The 17,599-nt window shown below is 38.1% G+C and overlaps 2 protein-coding genes across 3 annotated transcripts in view; one reads left to right on the forward strand and one right to left on the reverse strand.

Annotated features, from left to right (window-relative positions):
* The window catches only part of NUP62CL (nucleoporin 62 C-terminal like), a 105,414-nt gene extending 104,196 nt beyond the window's left edge, over positions 1-1,218 (reverse strand). Inside the window, exon 1 of one of the 2 annotated variants that reach the window (XM_055122473.1) lies at positions 1,090-1,218. The gene's annotated coding sequence lies outside the window, so the exon portion shown is untranslated. Of the gene's footprint in view, positions 1-597; positions 718-1,089 lie in introns of those variants that run through there. The other variant, XM_055122474.1, reaches the window with a different exon arrangement.
* The window catches only part of DNAAF6 (dynein axonemal assembly factor 6), a 41,489-nt gene continuing 25,088 nt past the window's right edge, over positions 1,199-17,599 (forward strand). The window contains exons 1-4 of the mRNA XM_004606314.2: positions 1,199-1,458; positions 8,341-8,514; positions 12,644-12,716; positions 14,157-14,262. Of these exons, the coding sequence (XP_004606371.2) occupies positions 1,210-1,458; positions 8,341-8,514; positions 12,644-12,716; positions 14,157-14,262 (602 nt within the window). The 5' untranslated portion in view covers positions 1,199-1,209. The remainder of the gene's footprint in view (positions 1,459-8,340; positions 8,515-12,643; positions 12,717-14,156; positions 14,263-17,599) is intronic.

Raw genomic sequence — 17,599 nt, forward strand, 5'->3', positions numbered from 1 at the left:
CTATTACCTTACTTCGCACCCTAATACTTGTTTCTTACTGTGCGTCAAAGCCAAAAGGTCTGAAAAGCACTAGCTGGGCATCAGAGACTTGGCATAATGCTCAAGAAGGCAGAATCGAATTTTTACAAAGAAAAGAAAGCGAAACAGCTTAAGGTAACTTCAGCTCCACACGTAAAAAGAGAAATAAAATGCCACCCCTTCAACTCTGGTCCTCTTAAGCCCTGCAGGAAACGCTGGTGGTGCTGTGCATTTGCCTCCAATGTGCCCTAATCGTCTATCTCCACTTTTTGTTTACCCCATGTCCTCGGAAGAAAAATGGACCAATAACTCGAGCTTCACTCTCGCCTTCACCAGATGGAGTGGAAGCAAGCAAGAAACCGGAGAAGGAGCAGAAGGAATGCAGTTGAGTGCGTGCATGACCAAATTCCGATCGCTGGCTAAACCAAAGTAACCATGCCACTCGAGGCACCACCTCCCCGGGCTATCCGCGGGGGTTTCCAACGCTCAGACCAACGGAGGGGCGCTGCTACCGGACCCGCGGAATCCGTTGGGAACACTCCCGCTCGGGATGAGCCATCCCTTTATACGTCCCGGTACCTCAAATCCAAACCGCGGACTCCTAGTGTCTTTGGCCGGAGTGAAGCGTCACTTTCCAACGCCAAAGAGCAGCCCGCGAGCAGAGCGCCGGCGTTTCTCCCGCTCCGAGGCGGGAAACGCCAGGCTCCAGAGTCCTGAACTTCCCGCGTGCGGCTCTGGCCTCTGAAACCGTTGACCCGCGGTAGTGGGGGGGGGAGAGAAGGGGGGAAGAAAGCGTGATCAGCTCCTGTCCCCCCCGCCACCAGACACACGCCCACCGCCCCCGCCACGAGCCCCTCGAAACACGACGGGGACTTGTTCACTAGGGGACAAGGGCCGGGTGTGCGCTCCTAGAGCGGCCACGACAGCCTCCAGCCCGAGGCCAGGCAGCAAAGCCCACCGCGCGCGACGCCCCCTCCCCAGCAGCGCCCCGCGGGTCTGGGAAAGAAGCCGTTGGCCCGGGAACTCGCGCGCGGGGCGATGCCGCGTGGCCGGAGCCGCGGGCGCAGTTACCTTCGCAGCAGTCCCCGCTACGGTCCGGACCCCGACCTGTCTGGGCCAGCCGCGCGTCGCCGGGCCGGGGCCTCCCCAGGGGGCGTGTTCCCTCCGGAGTGACGCTCACTGGAATCTAAAATGGGGGCGACCTCGGAGAGTGGAAAGGGCGGCCGCTGGCCCGCTCGCGGATTGGTGGCGTCGGCCGTTTTTTTCAAAGGACACTCTGCCGTGATTGGTCAAGAAGTCAAACGGGACCCCGCGCAGGTAGAACTAGGGGGCGGGCGCGGGGGCCAGAAGTGGTTACCGGGGCAACTGAGCGACGCAGACCTAGCCTCCGTCCGTTTGCGGAGCCTAGGAGCCGAGCGAGCTGCCAGGTGGCTGGACCAGGTGAGGAAAACCCTAATCCTGATCCTAGGAAGGGGCAGGAAAAGGCCCGCTGGGTACTTGCCTGTGGCTCCGAGAGAAACTCGGCAGTGTTCTTTCTAGATATTGAGGACTCGGAGAGAAAGCCAAGAGCCTAAGCTCTCGGACAATCCCGTGTCCTAGGTCACTTTCATAAAACTCGGTCTTAAAGAGATTTGAGCGGGTGGTAGTTTGACCACTGTCTTCCTGAATACTTTCGGACTGATGTCCTTGTCAGAGACCGAATCGAATATTGAAGACTTGCCAGTACAGAACTTTCTACCCTCCCACACCCTCTTAAAGTTTGGAGCACGAGTTTAAGTGTGAAAAACGACTGGTCCAAGTTGGAGATACACTCTCTATATATGTGTATATATATGTGTGTATATATATGTATATATATATATATATATATACTTTGCTTTATGGGTCACACCCGGCGATGCACAGGGGTCACTCCTGGCTTTGCACTCATAATTACCCCATGCGGTGCTCAGGGGACCATATAGGATGCTGGGAATCGAACCCGGGTAGGCCGTGTGCAAGGCAAACGCCCTACCCACTGTGCTATCGCTCCATCCCGTGGGCTATATATTTTATGATATATATTATATCTATATTATATTACAGATAAGAAAACATAGGTGGCAATTTGGGGATTAAATCCGCAATACTCTCAGTGCCACTGTTGTACCATGTCACTTCGGTAGAGGTTGTGTTTGCAAATTTGATTTTGTATGTTGAAATGAAGATTTCTCCAAGAAAAAATAGAGGGTATTTCGCAGTGATTCCGTTTTTTTTTTTTAATAAGAAGTATATATAAGTTTAAGGGCTGAAAAAAATGGCCCATGTCGCGAGTTACCTAAACAATACCCTGTGATAGGATGTGAGAGAGGACACCATTACTTAGGCCTGAGGGCTTCAACGGACATTACTCAGATCCGTTGAGGAGAAAGAAGCAATTATTCCACACTTAGTGGACGGTAGTGTGGTGTGCAGATTCCTTTGTCCTGCTAAATCCCTTAATAGCCAAGAGCAGACTAAGAAAGTATTTTATATTGTTTAATTGTACCTATCAAAACGCAAGGCACTGTGTTAAATAATAAGACCTGATGAAGGAGAAAAACTCGCGTTTGCCCCAAAAGTACGGGTCATTTCTATACCGGTAATTTCTAAGTAAGAATCATTTCTCCTAAGAGAGTCCTACTGAGACAATGATTTGGAACAGAGTTACAAATAAACAAACAAAACAAGCTTGTTGACTTGGGGAGAATGTTGAAAGTACTGAAATAAAATGTGCTGCCTCCTTTTGAGATAGAAGTAAAGTTTGAATGAGGTAAAAATTTAAAGATGCATGAGAATAATTTTTATTAATCTTGGCTGAAATAGAAAGAATATTAGAGGAAACATTACATCAAAAAAAGGCTAATTTCTGACCTTTTGGTTTGTGAAAACTTCCAGGTCCTTTTAAAAGTCATGTTCCATATGTGTGTTAAGCATTTTTATTTTGTAGCAAAAATGCTTAGGCCCCATATTGATTTATGACTGCATGTTTGATGACAGTAAGAGAGCAAAAAAGCAATTAATTGTAATAAAGCAGGGATCTTTGATGACTTTAGAATCGTAATCTTATAAAATATAAAAACAAATCAACCTGCACGTTGATTTTTTTTAAATTCAGACATAGAGATGATCTTTGCTTTTGACTGTCAGAATAATTTTAATACAGGCATAATAATAAATTGTTATGCAAATGAAGTTGCTGAAGAAATTCTTTTCCCCCCTTACTAGATAATATTTTTAGGTACCAAGACAGGGATAAGGTGCCCACCCACTTCCCTTCTTGTTAGTACTGTGGTGGGCTGAGGAGTGGTGGGATGCAGGACGAGATGGCACACACTTGATTGTGATGCAGGCACTCTTTATGACATCAGGGTTCACCGAGAGGCAGGAATAGGACTCAGAGATGTGGAGTTTTGAGGGAGATCAAGCTCACAGTCTCACACATGTAAGAAGGCAATCTAGTAAACCACAATCCCAGATCTTGATTATAGGGTTTTTAATAAAGGAGCTCCATTTTTAGCAGACTACAGAATACATGCAGAAGAAATAATCAGATGGAAGGGCGATAAATTAGGTTGTAATTATATCCTAGAGGACCTTCATCGTCAATATTAAGATTAAATTATTGTATATTAAATGTATTAATAATATGGCCCACTAAATTAATACTACATAGCTCATATAAAGACAGATGCTTTGGTTTTCTATTGTGATCTGTTGGTGTCAAATGCAATTTCACATACATTTAGCAAAATTTAATAAATTAATTAGCAATTTGCTACACTTCACAAAATGCTACAAAACTTTGGGAAATACCCCAAATTTAATGGAAGAAATTCTATTTTATTTTATCTTATTTTGGATTTTTGAGTCACCCCGGTGACTAATAGGGATTAGTCCTGTTTCTGCACTCAGGAATTATTCCTGGCAGTGCTTGGGGGGTACCATATGGGATGTTGAGGATGAAACCTGGGTTGGCTACGTGCAAGGCAAATGCCCCACCCACTGTACTATAGCTCCAGCCCCAATTCTAGCTATATTAGAAGTCGAAAAAAATCAATTTATTAAATTTTATTAAATTCAAATGAAAATTAATACAGATTGAATACTTGGATCTATTTAATCAGAATGCATTTTTAACACCTTTTGTTTCTCCAAATACAATGGGAACAAAGTTGTCATGATTATTTTACTTACTATTGCATTACACTACATAGTAATATAACATTGCTATTAGATTAGTATTACACTTGGTATGGGAAAATTGTTGTTAAATTACCAATTTTATGATGATAATTCCATTCCAGTTTATCTCATTATAAATCTATGTGCCATTTTATGCCAGCATAATTTGTAATTTAAGATGTTCAGTTCTTAATATGCTTCAGGTGTAGTGTTACTATAAATTATTCTAAATATCTGTTTAACAAATACTTTTAAACGTATACCACCCATGGAGTGGCATCATTCAAAGTAGTCACTTCAAGAGTATATCCACTTATTCTAATGCTGCTGCTGTTGCTAAAATTACTTTTTAATCTATTTTAGAATTGCCTTGAGGCTTATAGGGCATTCTTTTCAATATCCTCAAAGCAGCAGATCTTCATATTTTTGAAAGTAGATGTGATATCTGGGTATATCTAGAAATCACTCGGAGATAAATCTGATGTGTAATCAAACTGAGTGATACCATAATGATAACTTTTTTCTTACTGATGCATATGAAGACAATTTCCAAATATTACAAGTACTGATAGCATAATTTACATCTGTATACAACCTTCCAAGGTGACTACTTTGAAATTCAACATTCATATGAATTTAATCATGCTTCCTTCAGTTTTCGTCAACTGTTGTCTGTGTGCCAACTTGTTATTGAAGCTGTTCAGCCTACAGCTATAGTGCCCTGCTCAACTACCCTGCCTTTCACTAAATGAGAAACAGATCAGATCCAAATTGGTGAGTATTTAAAATGAATCTTCTTTCTCCAAATCTCTATCCAATGAACCCACTGAATCATAGCATCCTTCAGAACTTCCACTGTGACTTCCCAGTTACCTTGAACAAACCTTTTATACTAGTTCTCTTTTCCATCTATTATGTTGAGACCTACCCTATTTTGAGCCTTCATCTAGCTGTCAAGCTCTCCACAATCCTCAAAATCTGTACCTGAATACATAGGTGGGCCAGGATCCTAAATAGGCTTTACTATGTCCACAGACAGCTATCCAACCTTTCTCTCCTAAAACACTTCTCAAGTTCTTAAACTTACTGCCATGTTCCTGCCAAGCAGATAGATATACATGAATAGCAATTCTGATTTATACCTCAATCACTGTATTTGAATACCCTTCTATCAGGTTTTATTTGGATCCTTTATTCTCCTCTCATCAACCCACCAATGCAACTCTTAACAAGCCTCATAATCAAGTAGCTGAGGATGCTGGCACCTGATAATAGTATTTTATATAGCTTTTTTATATTTTAGCAAGCTTTTTTTCCTACATTGCATAATAAGGCTACACAAAGTTTTGTAATGTCAACAGTGCTGAAATAAACAATTTATACTATCTTTTAAATTTATTTATTGCAGTGTCAGGTATTAAACCAAGGCATCACACAAGCAGAACAAATAGTATATCACCGAGGTATATTTCTGGCTCTATATTCATTTTTGAATAGCCTTATTTATAAAATCTCAATTCAAAATACTAATTATCATTGTATTTGATATCCATATATATTTTCGCCTTTGACTGTCAAAAAGAATGTTTCAAAACTTTATGTTTAATGTAAAGCAAATATTTAACAAATGCATAATCAAGAGGGTTTTTAAAATATAAACAGAATCTTCTTTGTTTAATTAAATATGTGTCAATTATCATTTCCATAGCAGACTAACAGATCATACTGTGAAAGAAGATTGTCTTATCAAGTCTTATTTCACCTTCTCCAAGTTAATGAGTTTCCAATGTAATGAAATTTTTTTTGAGTCACACCCGGCGTTGCACAGGGGTTACTCCTGGCTCATGCACTCTTGAGCCAGGAGTTACTCCTGATGGTGCTCAGGGGACCATATGAGATGCTGGGAATCGAACACAGGTTGGCCGAGTGCAAGGCAAACACCCTACCCGCTGTGCTATTGCTCCAGCCCCCCGATGTAATGAATTTTATCATTAACTTATACTACTTTTTTTTTGCTTTTTGGGTCACACCTGGCGATGCACAGGGGTTACTCCTGGCTCTACACTCAGGAATTACTCCTGGCAGTGCTCAGGGGACCATATGGGTTGCTGGGAATCGAACTCGGGTCGGCCGCGTGCAAGGCAAACGCCCTACCCGCTGAGCTATTGCTCCAGCCCCAATATACTACATTTTTACTGAGAGAAAAAATAAACTTTTAAAAAGAACAATAATATCTAGCATATATTTTAAAATATTTTTAAATTTTAAATCACTGTGAATTATAGTTACAAAGCTATTCATTATTCAATTTCATGCATATATGTTCCAACAATTACTTCACTGATGTCCCCAGTTTCCCTCCCATCCCCCCAGCATGCCTCTAGAGCAAGCATTTTTTCCTTTTCTTTCTTTTGCTTTTTCTCTTTTTAAACTTTGTCCAGTCACCGTGAAATTACAAAGGTATTTATAATAAGATTTCAGGTATACAATTTTATAACATCAATCCCTTCACCAGTGTCCACCAATGCTCCACCCACTGCATGTACCTCCCTCCCACCACTTTCCTTCTAGAGGAGGTTATTTTTTAATATATATATGTATATAGAGATATATATGTTGGTATTGTGGTTCACAGTACTTTATCTGATAGGGGTACATACATAACATTTTACCACCTTTCTGTATCACCTCCTCCTAGTTTGATGCTTAATTGGCCTAGTGATCCCTTCCCTAATTTGCCCCCTCACCTCCAATCAAGTGACTAGCTTCCTATGAAAGAACAGTTCTCCTGCTCTTCTTTACTATTATTGCCTTTTGGGCCTTGTTATTTCCTTATCAAATTTCTTTAAATCTTGTGTATGAGAGAGCTCATTATGTGTCTGTCCCTATCTCTGTAACTTCACGTAACATGATACTCAACAGATCCAGCCACACAGCAGCAATTTTCATGACTTTATCTTTTCTTACTGCAGAGTGATTTTCCATTGTGTATATCAAACATATACTGAAACTACGTGCCTGACAGTGTTCTGAGTTTATACATGCAATAAACTAGTTTATCCTTGTAACATTCTTATGAAGTAGCATTACTATCATCTTCATATTCCACCTAAAGTAATTAACTTTAGTTTTTAAACTTCTCCCTCTTTCCAAAATTTTGTGCTGTTCAACATCACATTCATAAGAGACTGGTATTAGTACCTATTTTTGCTAGCCAAAAAAATCAGCTGTTTGCTTATATGACAAAAGGCAAAATTTTAAAAAATGCCTTGTGATGGTGCTTGAACAAGCAGCCCACACCCTATACTGCAGAAGAGATACCACCAATTCTTCCCAGGAACTACTACATCTATCTAGGTTGTGGATGTTTTATCAGTTTTTCTTTTGCTTTTGTGTGTCTGTGACTTTAGGTCTTATGTGTTTTTTGGAATAAATTGGTGGATTAAATTTTATATATAGATATGCTAAAAAATCCACACAAATTAATGGTGTTTCATACTTTGTGTCATTTTGGTCTTACAAAAGGCCTTATAGTCATGCTCTATTTGCAGATAACAATGGAAACCTACTCTGGAGTGACCCATGGATGGGAGATTTTTTTTTAAATGTTCACTTTTCCGGAGAGGTTTGTGGGCCATACCCTTTGATGGTCAGGTATCACTCCTAGCGGTGTTCTGTGGACCATATGGATTGCTGGGTATTGAACATGGTTCAGCCGTACTCACTGTACTATTGCTCCAGCCCCTAAAGTTTCATTAGTTGACACACCCAGTAGTGCTGAGGGTTTACTCCTGACTTGTTTACTCCAATTCATTCCAAAAAACACATAAGACCTAAAGTCACAGACACACAAAAGCAAAAGAAAAACTCATAAAACATCCACAACCTAGATAGATGTAGTAGTTCCTGGGAAGAATTGGTGGTATCTCTTCTGCAGTATAGGGTGTGGGCTGCTTGTTCAGGGATTATTCCTGGCAGGGTCCAGGGATAGAGCTGGGTCTGAAGTATGCATGGCAAGCACCTCAACCTTTCCCTGCACTATCTCTCTGGTCTCAAACTTTCATCTCTCAAAGAAAATAGAAAATTAAATTACCTCATTCTGTTCATCTTCTTCCTCAGAAAATGGACTCAGAAAATATGGAATCTGATTGTGTAGAAATGGAGAGTATGGAGACGGAAAACAGTGAATTGGAAAGCTTGGAATCTGAAACAATCTCATCAGTTTCTGCACTACAAGCACTCTCTAAATTGCTGTTTCCAGAAGATGAAGAGGACGAGTTCTATGCTGGACAGGTGGTCACAATCTTAGAAATGAATTAGTTCTGTTCACATTAAGTTGTGAAACTGTATTTGAACAACTTGTTCCAATCTTGTTGTGTGAGCAGGACTGTGACATCTGATATCTTCACTGGAGGTTGCAAGGCTGATTATGCATGAGATTATACATTTCTAGCAAACATAATTATATTTTTTCTAAGCTACCTGAACACTGAATAGGAAAATAGTTCTGTAACTATGGTAGCAGTAGCCACCATTCAAAATGTTTGTCATTTACATTTACGGTTTAAGAATGCTTGACAACAATTGCAAAGAGTTTTAACTAGGATTTTTAAGCCTAGACAATATTTTTATAAAACAAATTATAGCCATTCGTATTAACTAGATCCATAAATTCCAGTTCTTCTTGTTCTTTTTATTTGTCTATATATGAAATCAGAATAGAAAATATTTGGATTCAAATAACGGGGCAAACCAGTTCAGCCTACTGAAATTGGCTTCTGGGTACATGGTTAGATAGAGCTGTGGAATCTAAGTAGATAACTATCATCTAGGGTTAGTAAAGACAAGCTTCTAGTGACAGGATAGATTTCATTTGAGGTAGAGAGTTCCCTGATTTGAGTTTTGATATTCCAAAGTCACTACCAGTATTCCAAGAAAAATCAAAATCCTTTTTTTTTAGTGAAGCAAGGCAATATTTATGGAAACTTTTTTAGAAAGATATGAAGAGAGAGAAAGAGAGAAGTACGTGTTCAAGAAGGAACTCAGACTTCTCCTGAGTGGAAAAACAAAGAGACATAGAGACAAGCAAGTAAGATACATGTTCAAGAGAGAAGAGGGACTTGAGGACTAAGCCAAAAAATCAAAATACTTTGATGTAAATCCCCCACTCTCCATTCTCCTATTACATAGCCAAAAGTGAAATTTGCCTCTCAAATACCCATACGAAGACAAACAAAATCTGGGATTAAAATATATAATATGCAGAACATATATCTATGCTATTTATTGTAATTAAGGGTTTTTTTTTGCTTTCTGGGTCACATTCAGTGACGCACAGGGGTTATTCCTGGCTCATGCACTCAGGAATTACTCCTAGCAGTGCTCGGAATTGAACCCGGGTCAGCCACATGCAAGGTAAACAGCCTAGCTGCTGTGCTATCGCTCCAGCCCCCAGGTTTTTTACTATAACAACTGTGTTATGAATAAACCATCTGTCCCTCTTCCATGAACATACACATCTATTTATGACCCCAAACTCCTTTTCTTTTTGGTCTTTGGTTGTTGTTGTTGTTTGGGGGCCCCTCCTGGCTCTACAGGAGTAGAGCCTGTACTCTACTCCTGCTGCTGTACAGGAGGCCATATGGGATGCTGGGAATCGAACCCAGGTTGGCAGTGTGCAAGGCAAGAGCCCTACCTGCTGTACTGTCTCCTCAGTCCCCCAAACTTCTTTTCTGCCATAGTGTAGAAGAATGAGTAGAATATGAATAAGCAGCAAATTCAGTGGCTCGGATTGACAGTGGATTGAGTGTCTGCCCTCAAGGAAAAAGTTAGATGAAAGAGAGCAAAGTCAAGACATGGAATACCAATAAAATTGTAGCTTAGGAAAGAACTGAGTTGACTTGGACAGGAGCAGACATCATGAACATTTAATCAGAGAAATGTCTTAGTAGAGACCAAAAAAAAGAAAAAATCAGATAATTAATAACAGCACTGAATATACACAACAAGTAGTACATAAGAGGAAAAAACATGTTGATAAAGTTGAGAAGGCAAGCTCATTTTTTCTACCTTAGCTGAAATAGAATGATGATTTTCTGAAGAATACACTCTGGGAAAGGCAGGGTTATATGATATAGGGAAAGTATGTGAAGTATTTCAGAAGCCATGATCCTGAATAAAGAAAAGGAGAAGTTGTAATAGAAACAGGTTTGAAACAAGGAGTCAGCCTAGTTACAAAGCCTTTTACCTTTTATATTTTTGCATGGAGATGTTTATTTGAATCACGAGGTGTTTCTAGGGAAAAGATGAGGACTTACAAGAACAAATAGACTGAGCTTACAAGAACAAATAGACTGGGTTTATTTCACCAAATTTTACAATTTATAGAGGAAAATTACTGTTATAATGTATGATTCTGTGTATCTGGGTTACAAGCAATTTTGAGATAATTGGTCATTCAGACACCACAGTACAGATATCATTAGAGAATATAGAATTGGTGTATCAGAACAGTGGGAGAATAATTAATGTTTCTAATGAACTATTAAATTTTCCAGGAGAGAAACAGCTTTTCATTTTTTGACATGTATTAATCTTGGGAATTATGGAATGATTACAAGAATAATGTGTTTTTGAAAATACAGTCTGAAAACAGCATTCGAGCTATTGCATATACATAGATTCATTTACATTGTCTCCACCATGAATTGCTAAGGATCTGTGAATTTAGGATAAGAGTATGTTTGTTGATTTTTTTTTAACTCACAAGGGTATCTTAAGGCCTGTGGGAAATAAGGTTCACCAGTCATCATAAACATTGCCATTGGAATGTTTTAACTCTCTTACATATTGCAAAGTTGCATAAATTGCAATGATAAATTGCTCATATAATTGAATGCAGATTCATAGTACAGGCTCAAACAATGTTCTTAAAGCAAACAACTGCCAGATAGTATTTAATGTTTTTATTATCTCAAACCAATTTTTACTAGAAGATTTTATTTTTAAGGATTTATTTTTATTAAGTTAATAAACTGATACACTATCCTGATAGACTGTCCGATCATCACTGTCAATGTTTAGTTTTTATTTCTCAGGATTTTAATTTTCCATTGAAGGAGACACTCAACAAAAATAAGAGGTTCTCATGTTCTAAGAAAATCCTTACCCTGATTATCTATTAGTAGTATGGTGATTAATAGTTTCAGGAAAGCACTACAAGTTAACTTCAATACTTAGTTATTAAAAAGAAATGATGTACAGAATATTTTCTTGGATATTCCACATAAAAATAAGTTTAACACCTTAACCACAGCCACGGCACTATAAAAGCACCTTTGAAGAGGAATAGTTATTGTCTCAGGAACTGTTGAGATATAATAGATTAATGTCTGATGTATTGCTTGTTGGAATAGTTGAGCATAATAAAGACCCAGGAGAGGCTTTCTACCAGCTCTCAAGCAAAAACACTATTCCTCTTGCCCATGCAAGGCATTACAACTCTTGTTCATAGCTGAAGTCTTAGGAACTTAGAGCAGGGGTCTGTAAAAGAAGAGCTGGAAGTTGTTAGTTTTCCAGGATCAAGAATACAAGAATGTTCATTGCAAGCAGTAAATTTCAGCATCAGTGTCTGACATCAATAACAATAATTAACTAAAAATGAGATTTACTTATGATTTTATATGCCTATGCAGAAGATGGAAAAATAAGTTTTTTGTACTTTTGTATGAATACCAAACCCTTCCATTTTTTATATTAATTAGAAATTGTTGGTTCAATACATTAGTTCAGATTCATGAGATAGTTGGATAGGAGAGTGTTTCATTCAGTGGAAATCAAAGCTGTTATCAGGACTTCTGTGGGGGGCATTTTCTTGTCTTTTGTTTTTTGCAGCATGGAGGATCGGCCCACAGCCTCACCTTGCCACACCCAAGCACTGTTATCTGGACATTTGAATGAATCACTTGGTTTCTAAAATATTTAGCTAATTTAGAGGTTTCTTTTCATTTCTATAAGATGTTTCTATAGTTCTGTCTCTCATATAACTTTGACCAGACATTGACAAAACCCTAAGATTCTAGTGCTTGTCTTCTAATGCTGGTTATATTCTTTAAAGAGATGACGTAGTCCATTCCCCTACCCACAGTGATACACAATTCACTGGTCTGAAACCAGTGACTTGGTTTGTTCAAAGATCAAAAAATGATCAATTCTGCCTTAGGGTAAGAACCAAATACTTTTAAAAAGTAAGAAAAATACATTCAAACTTATTCTTGACTTCTGTCTCTATGGTATAACATTGACTAAAGGCTAAAGTGTAAAGGCCTATGAGTGTTCTATATAGTTAATCAAATTTAAAATATGTCTTGTCATATAAAATATAAAAGTAATAGTTATAGGATGTTGAAATTTTTTTCTCTAGCCATCACATTCCATTTCATCAGGAAATATGAATCCAGGACACATTGGGGCACACCAAACTGAAGAAATTAAAGGTAAATTATTTAATAAAGCAAATACAGTAGGACAGGTAATTGTCTCTGTTGGAGGACTGGAGCAAATGTTATTGCATTTAGAAGCCCCTGGTTCTTCCGGAGCCACAATGTTTCCTGAGTACCTTCAGTAGTAGCTGCCAAGCACCAAGCCAAGAGTGGCGCCAGCAGACCAAAAAATCAAGCAAAGAATATAGTGTGATCTTTCTGTAATTAAAAAACTACAATAAGAGTAACACCAACACAAGCATGTATTAAAGATGAACTCAACAGTGGAAATGGTTAATAGTCATTTAAATATAAACATGCAAAATTTTAATTCTACTGTTCCAGTAAACTATTTTTTCTAATATTGGAACTTAATACACTCTGCCCTCACAGAAAGCCCGGCAAGCTACCAAGAGTATTTTTCCTGCACGGCAGAGCCTGGCAAGCTACCCGTGGCGTATTTGATATGCCAAAAACAGTAACAACAAGTCTCACAATGGAGACGTTACTGGTGCCCGCTCGAGCAATTGATGAGCAACGGGATGAGAGTGACAGTGACAGTGACAATACCCTCTGATTAGTTCTCATTTTGGGCATATTTATCAAATGGAAGACTGAGAAAACCAGGTGTGGCTAGATAAGTGATTTACGATATCCTGGCTTAAAATGCTTAGCTTCTTCACCTTCTAGACGTCTATCTTCTGGATATCTCACAGAATTAATTTACTCAGTAAATAATTTTGAGGATCCATTATGTACCAAGAATATGATAATCTCTAAGGATAAGATAGTGATCAAAATAGAAAGTGTCCCTATCCCTAGGAGATCAATAGTTTTTGGAGAAGAAATAAAACACATGACTACATAATTTGATCTGATACTGAAATAACATGTGGAGATTATTTATAAAGTAACATATCCAATAAAGTAGAATAAATATTCTATTATATAAGACATCATATTTTAGGTCAAAGATATCAAAGAACTCTTATGTAGCAAAGCACAATGCTAGATAAGACATTTATAGCCAAACCAAAAGCTTTCCTTTGCTCTGTTAAATAAAAATATTTTACAACGATCCAATTTAATTATAGAAAATGTATAATACTTTGATAACATATTAGAATATGTATTTATATGTTATATGTTATGTATATATGATATATGCATATAGGCCCAGGTATTTGGGTTATAGTTTATTTTGTTCTCGTTAGTTACATCTTTTCCAAATTTCTCACAGCTATTATTACAGTTCTACAATGAACTAGATGGGTAATTTTTGAAAAAGTGAACTGTTTGTTTGTAAGTTAGCTTGTTTTGACTGGAAAACAAGGTAGTGATTACAAATAGAAAAGATTTTTTTATCATAATGATCACCAAGCTGAGGCTGAAGTATGAGTAACTTTGAGGGAGGAAATAGGCAGCAGCTTCAGCTTATCTTTCTTTTCTTCACAGTTTTCTCTGAAAGCAACAACAATACTGTTGAGGAGATCTGGAATCCAGATGAAATTCCAGAGAAAGTAGACTTTGATGATTTTGGGGATGGCAGAGAAATGCCTGAGTAAGTCAAATGAAGCTAGAAGTTAAAGTTAGATATGTAGTCTGATACCATTTCTATTTTTGACAAACTTCATAAAGTAAGTTCTGCGAAAAAAGATAAAACTACCATGACAAACATAAGCCATGTAGAATTAATATTTATTTTTCTTCTAGAGAAGAAAGAAATAATAAAACATTGTACCTTCATTTTAGTTATTACATAACAAAAATTTTAAATATAGCTATGTCCATTGAAAATTTATAGTTAAGCACAGTGGATATAGCTCAGCAATAGAGCATTTACCTTGCAAGTGCGAGACCCCTCCCGTACCATAAAATATATATAGTCATATTTCATATTTAATGTTTGTTGTATACTGTGAAATTAACCATGGGGAACAAAATGCACCCCATCCATTTGCAAGCATTCATACAAACTAAATTATGATACTATGTTTATGTGTTTTATGTGTCAAAGATCTGATTTTAATTACTGTGTTCTACAATTTCAGTCAAAAAGATTTCTCCATCCAATTATCAATTATTAGCTGCAATTATTTACTAGTTATTTCAGGGTTGTGTTTAAAACCTTTTGAATACAGAATTGAAGCCAGTTTGAGGCTTCTCCTTTCATTTTGAAATGAGTTGTAAATATGCAAAAAAGCCTTGTTTTGAGGCTTTTTCCTTTCATACTTGAAATACTTTGTAAATATGCAACTTACTCTAATAAATCACTTATACCTTTTAAAAATCATAAGATATTATTTGTGATAATACTTTAATCATAATAGCTGAGAGGTGCACATGCTTTTTTACGCAGGAGATCTGCGTTCAAACCCACAACACACGGTCCCCCAAGCACTGCCAAGAGTAATCCCAGAGCACTGAGCCAGGAGTAGCCCCCATGTATTGCCAGGGGTGGCCCCCGAACAAAAAATAAGTTATTTAAAAAGAAATAAAAATAATTCATACATTAAATAAACCTAAAAATATCTGTATACATATGTAATTGTAATTCATGGTTAAATACACTAAGCTTTAAATTCATATCTTAAAAGAAACTCACTGAATAATTGAAAAGAGGTAATATTTATGAAATGATACACTGTATAAATTCCTAGAGGCTTCTGTTTAAAGTGATCTGACAACTTTTGAATTCTGGCTATAAAACTCTTTGCAATGCTTTACTCAGAATTTTTTTTATAATTTATTGATTTTTTAATTAGTGAGTCACAGTGAGGGTACAGTTACAGATTCACACATTTTCGTGCTTGTTTTACCCTCATGCAATGTTCGAGAGCCCATCCCTCCACCAGTGTCCATTCTCCACCACTTATGAACCCAGTATCCCTCCCACCCCTCTATCCCACCCCCCCACCCCACTCTGCCTCTGTGGCAGAGCATTCAAATTTGTTCTCTCTCTCTCCTTTTGGGTGTCGTGGTTCGCAATAGGGGTATTGAGTGGCCATCATGTACAGTCTCTAGTCTACTTTCAGCGTGCATCTCCCTCCCCGCTCGGGATTTCCAATCACATTTTACTTGGTGTTCCCTTCTCTATCACTTTACTCAGAATTTTTTAATGAATCACCGTGAGGTAGTTACAGACTCACAAACTTCCGTGCTTACATTTCAGTCATACAATGATCAATCCCTCCACCAATGCCAATTCTCCACCACCAATGTTCCCAGTATTTCTCCCACCACCCACACCCCATCCCCTTCTCCCGCTTCTGTGGCAGGCGTATTCCCTTTTACTCTCTCTCTCTCTCTCTCTCTCTCTCTCTCTCTCTCTCTCTCTCTCTCTCTCTCTCTCATTTAGGGTGTTGTGGTTTGCAATGCAGATATTAAGTGGCCATCATGTTCAGTCTATAGTCTACTTCCAGCTTGAATCTCCCATCCCAAGTGGGCCTTCTAAGCACCCTTTACTTGATGGTCCCTTCTCTATCTGAGCTGCCTTTTTCCCCAGCATGTGAGGCCAGCTTCCAAGCCGTGGAGCAGTCCTCCTGGTCCTTATCTCTACTATCTTTAGGTGTTAGTCTCCCATTCTGTTACTTTATATTCCACAAACGAGTGCAGTCCTCTATATCTGTCCCTCTCTTTCTGACTCATCTCACTTAGCATGGTATTCTCCATGTTGATCCATTTATATGCAAATTTCATGACTTTATCTTTTCTAACAGCTGCATAGTATTTCATTGTGTAGATGAACCAAAGCTTCTTTAACCAGTCATCTGTTCTCGGGCACTCTAGTTTTTTCCAGATACTGGCTATTGTAAACAGTGCTGCAATGAACATAAAAGTGTGGATGTCATTTCTACTATACTTTTTTGCATATCTGGGATATATTCACAGAAGTGGTATTGCTAGATCAAATGGGAGCTCAATTTCTAAGTTTTTAAGAAATGTCCATACTGTTTTCCTAAAGGACTGAACCAGTCAGTCGGCATTCCCACAGCAGTGAAGGAGAGACCCTCTCTCCCCACATCCATGCCAATACTGGTTGCTTTTGTTCTTTTGGATGTGTGCCAGTCTCTGTGATGTTAGAAGATATCTCATTGTTGTTTTGATTTGCATCTCCCTCATGATTAGTGATGAAGAGAATTTTTTCATGTGCTTTTTGACCATTCGGATTTCTTCTTTGAGAAAGTTTCTCTTCATTTCATCGCCCCATTTCCTGATGGGGTTAAAAAAAAAACCTGTGCTTCTATCTTCTACGTCAGTACTGAAAATAGAAGCAGTGGGAGACTGAAGACAATTAACTGGAAAAATATTCTGCTTCCAAATAAACAAAGTTTAAAAAAAAAACCTTGTAAACCTCATAAAAATCTAAAGGGTTTTAGAACATTTTGTCTGCAGCTTAAGAATGGAGAGTAAATCTTAGGTTATGTTGATGCAGTATGCACACATCTAGGTGAAAGGTAAGAATTAAGTCACTCATATGTCATACAGGTTAATGAACGTCAAACTTATCCATAGGTGGCAAGCTCCAAATTTGAGTAAAATTTCACCTTTCAACCTGATGTTTCGTGTTAAGTAAACAGAATATACATGAATGCTTTAAATGAATTATAGCTCCAGTCAAGGTATAAAGAAAAAACTGCATTGTAAGATTTAAATTTTTTTCTATCTTTGGCAAATGCATTTCAAAATATTCTAGTGTATAGTAGAAACTGGATGAAGAATGTGAACAGGCACTTCAAAACAAGAAACTCATAAGTGGTCAAATCAATAAAAATTAATGATAACCGTTGACTTTGGTGTAAAGGTTGAGAATTTTTAATTTAGAGAATTTTGAAGGAATATTTGGTATTTAATTAGATGTAATGAAAGAGAAACATTAAAGATAATTCTGAGGGCCT

This window comes from Sorex araneus, chromosome X, assembly GCF_027595985.1.
Source record: "Sorex araneus isolate mSorAra2 chromosome X, mSorAra2.pri, whole genome shotgun sequence".
Taxonomy (NCBI): domain Eukaryota; kingdom Metazoa; phylum Chordata; class Mammalia; order Eulipotyphla; family Soricidae; genus Sorex; species Sorex araneus.